The 4,202-nt window shown below is 55.1% G+C and overlaps 1 protein-coding gene across 1 annotated transcript in view; it reads left to right on the top strand.

Moving 5' to 3' along the window:
* Positions 1-3,917, top strand: part of DLX3 (distal-less homeobox 3) — a 4,843-nt gene extending 926 nt beyond the window's left edge. The window contains exons 2-3 of the mRNA XM_003786487.2: positions 644-834; positions 2,432-3,917. Coding sequence (XP_003786535.1) covers positions 644-834; positions 2,432-2,779 — 539 coding nt within the window. The 3' untranslated portion in view covers positions 2,780-3,917. The remainder of the gene's footprint in view (positions 1-643; positions 835-2,431) is intronic.
* Positions 3,918-4,202: the final 285 nt, after the last annotated feature.

Below are 4,202 nucleotides of genomic sequence, written 5' to 3'. Positions count from 1 at the left end.
AGTGAGGGAGACATGGAAAAAGACCCACCAAAATTATGGGAAAACGGAGGAAAGTAGCGACCGAGAGACAGAAAAGCCGAAAAAGAGAAAGGTGAAGACAGCAAAAGAGAAAAAGATCGCATGAGAGAAAGGACGGAAGACACAGAGGAAAGGAAGGAAAGAAAGACGGAAGGAAGTGAAAGAAAGAAAAATAGAGTCCTACTATCCTTGCCACTTTTCCGAACACCTAAAACTATTGTAAAATTAAAAGTTCAAAGAGGGGACGGGGAAAGCAAGAAATCAACAGAGGACAAGGTGGGGCTGAGAAGGGGGCAGCCAGCAGACCGGTGGCCAGGAGCCTGGATGCTGGGGGGTGCTAGTCGGGAAGGCGTCGTGAGCGAAGCCGCGGCGTCCTCGCCTCCGCGGTGGCTGGCGCTGGTGACTGCGCTCTAGGGGCCAGGCGCGGAGCTGGGAGCGCCTCGTCGTGGGAGGCCGCGGGTCCAGTTCTGTCGCCCTGGCTCCCTCCTGGTGGTGGAGTGCGTCGCGGGGAAATCCCAGGATCAGTCAGTGGGCAGGAGGGAGAGCGTCCCCGCTGGGCCCTGGAGGGCACGGGAGTCGCAGCCGAGACTAAGTCGCCCCCCTCCCGTCCGGTTCGTTCCCGCAGTGTCGGTGAAGGAGGAGCCGGAAGCTGAAGTGCGCATGGTGAATGGGAAGCCCAAGAAGGTCCGAAAGCCGCGCACGATCTACTCCAGCTACCAGCTGGCCGCCCTACAGCGCCGGTTCCAGAAGGCCCAGTACCTGGCGCTGCCCGAACGCGCTGAGCTGGCTGCGCAGCTGGGCCTCACGCAGACACAGGTTGGTGTTGGGCGGCCGATCGCAGTCAGTCGCGGTGGGTTGAGGGCCGCCGGGGCCAGGTGGAAGGCGCTCGGGACTCCTGGTTTCTCAGTTGCTGCCCAGCCTCGCTGGCCTTTTAAGGGCCCTACAGCTCCTGGAACTCTTGCCTGTGGGAAGGAGGAATGGGGGCCTGCAAGTCTCAAATTCTGCCAGAAGGTTGTGCGTTAGCACGTGTACAAGTGTGCATAGTTGTGAACCTGAGCAACTGTGTATGTCTGTCACTGAGAGGTGCCCTCCTCCTGTACCCCAGGATATCCAGCTCCCTCCAGTGTTGGTCACTTAGTAGAAGTCCCCATCAGTCTTCCCCTTCGTGCTATGCATGAATGAATTCAGTATATGTGTGCATGTATGCGCCGGTCTGTGTTTGCACACATGCTCTGGGTCCGCATGCATGTGAGAATGCTTGCATAAGGAATGCGATCCTTCAAGGGCCATTGTGAAGGATCCAAGTTGGGAGCGCATGTGTGTGACTGAGCACCCTGGTGAGTGCGAGTACAAAAATGTATGCTTGCATCAAAACACCACATTCCTGCTCAGTACCCGAACACTCCACCCCTACCTCTTCCAGGGGCCAGGAGAAGTTCCCTACTAAAGGGAGATAAGGACTCAAAAGTGGGTGCTCCACCCCCACCCAATCCGTGGCTAAAGCCCCTAGCAGCCTGTCACTGCTTAGGGGAGGAGTGGCAGATGCCTGGCTCCCTGCAGGTGTTGACAGGCCACCTTGGTTGCGGCTGTGGCTGCGTGGGGCCCGTCCGCCGGGAATCTGGGTCACCTGGTGAGGAGCTGATTCATTGTTTGTACCAGTCATGGGGTGGGGAACGGCAGGGGGAGGGGGAGATACCCCAAGGAAAATTTGGGGAATCATGGCTCACCTGCTCCTGAGTCCCCAGGTCACCCCCATTACCAAGCCGGAGCCCAGGAGGACTTCACACCCGCGTGTGTGAACGTGGGTGCTCGTGTTTGTGGGTGTTTACCTGGGTGGGTCTGCGTATGTGTGTATCTTTATAGTCTCCGTCTAGTGTCTGTGTGAGGCTGTGAGGGTGCGTTGCTGAGTACGCGGATGCATATGTGGGTGTATTTGTCTCTGTGACCTTCGTGCTTCTGCTTATGGGTATCTGATGTGAACAAAATACCACCGACTGCCCATCTCCACCTGGACTGCCTTCTCTTGAGCGCTTACTGCATACCAGGCTACTCTATGTTTTTTCTATGTCCTAGCTTACTTGAGCCTCAGTGTGGCAGGGGAAGGGGATGATAGTGCAGTCCTCATCCTCATTTTGCAAATGAGAGGAAGCCAAGAACCAGAGACCTTAAGTAATCTGCCCAAGGTAACACTTAGCAAGTGGCAGAACAGAATTTGCACCCAGGCAGTGGAATGTTCTTAACTACCTTCTATCCTGAAGGGAAAAAAGGAGAGGCATTGTGGGAGCCAGGACACCTAGGTTTTGCCTGTTTCTTGTGTGAACCTGGGTGCTGGCCTCACCTTCTCCAGCTGGGTTCCTTTCGGGAGCTTATCATTCTGAGAGGCTAACCAGATACTCCTTTCTTCTTGGCCCAGGTGAAAATCTGGTTTCAGAACCGACGCTCCAAGTTCAAGAAGCTCTACAAGAATGGAGAGGTGCCTCTGGAGCACAGCCCCAATAACAGCGATTCCATGGCCTGCAACTCACCACCATCACCCGCCCTCTGGGACACCTCCTCCCACTCCACTCCAGCCCCTGCCCGCAGCCAGCTGCCCCCACCGCTCCCATACAGCGCCTCCCCCAGCTACCTGGACGACCCCACCAACTCCTGGTACCACGCACAGAACCTGAGTGGACCCCACTTACAGCAGCAGCCACCTCAGCCGGCCACCCTGCACCACGCCTCCCCTGGGCCCCCGCCCAACCCTGGGGCTGTGTACTGAGCACCCACCTGGCCTGCACCCCCTACAAAGGACCCAGGATCAGGCAAAAGGCACCTCTGTCCTAGCCAGCGACACTCAGGAATAAATGAGGAGCAGAGGGGAAAGGCACCCCCTTTCCTTCCTTCCTGCCCCTTCCTCCAAGAGCTTCCAGGTGAAATTTGCGTGGACCAAGGATGTCCCCTGAACCTCTCTCTCCCTGCCTAGACACTGGGGTGCCCTTGGAGATGGTGGGGCATTCCACCCTAGTGGAGACAGCTGTCCCTCTTCTGCTCCAGGAGCCTGGATTGACTTTCAATGGCTCATCACCTTCCAGCTTCTAAAACTTAGTACCTGTTCCCAGACTGAAGACCTTGGAGACCAAGGTACTGTGGAGGGTTTGCAGGTCCCGCCTGGGCTGGGGCGCCAGGCACCATGGATCCTACAACCTGCCAGGCCTGGTTCCTCCCATGTCACCTGTGGCCTCCCCTGCTTGAGTGGCCCCTCTGCCAAAAAGACATCGAATGTCATGACTGGGACCCAGGGTGGGGACCTGAACTAGCCCCCACCCTGCACTTCTAGCCCTCGTTCAAGATTTGAGGGTTAAACCAAAGAACATCCCTAAAGAGAGGGAATCTTTTAACATTTGAGGTTTCAGAGGAAAGAACTAAAGGAGCCACCTCTGTCTTCTCTCCCCCTTTGTTGAGAGAGAAGGAGGGTGGGTCTCCGATGCTTTTCCTAAGGACCTACTCCTTCCGTGTACAGGACTTTGCACAACTTTGGTTTTAAAAGCTGTTGAAAAATAGGAAAACAAAGGGCATTGTTAACAGATAGGACCAAATCTCTCCTTGCTCAGGCACCTCTGTTCTGCCCTTGCCTCCCACCTCACCACCTCCTCTCCCCCAGTAAGTTGGCAGTTTTGGCGCCAAACGCCACATCTCCTAGGAGACATACCAGGCAAGACAAACCCCCAAACACCCCCTTTCTGGTGGCCTTGGAAACAGATTGCTCCTGAGCTGGGGAATGTCTGGAAGTGTGCAGGAGAGAAGGGGAGGGTGATTGATAACTTGTGCCTTTAGGGGTAAGGCACTGCCCCCACCTCCTGACCCAGACTTACCCCAAAGCTAACTTTCCTCCACCCCTGATGTGGTAAAGCATTGAAGAAAAAGAGAGGTAGATGACCATAGCACATATATATATATATGTATACACATACATATATATATATATAGTATGTATTTTTTTAAAGAGCTACAGAGAGAAGCAGCCTCCTCCCTGCTGTGGTTTCCTATTTATGTGACCCTGCTCCTCCTGGACAGATCTCCCTATATGCTGTGAGCTGAGAGAAAGAGGAATGTGGGCTCTGGCTGGATTCGGGTTTGGGGGGAGGTGCAAGATCCAAGAAAGACATCGTGGGTCTCAAAAAGTCCCACTGAAGGGGGCAGGA

The sequence above is a fragment of the Otolemur garnettii genome, unplaced genomic scaffold (assembly GCF_000181295.1).
Source record: "Otolemur garnettii isolate 467f Iridium unplaced genomic scaffold, OtoGar3 scaffold00018, whole genome shotgun sequence".
NCBI lineage: Eukaryota > Metazoa > Chordata > Mammalia > Primates > Galagidae > Otolemur > Otolemur garnettii.
This window is presented reverse-complemented; position numbering and strand designations above follow the sequence as displayed.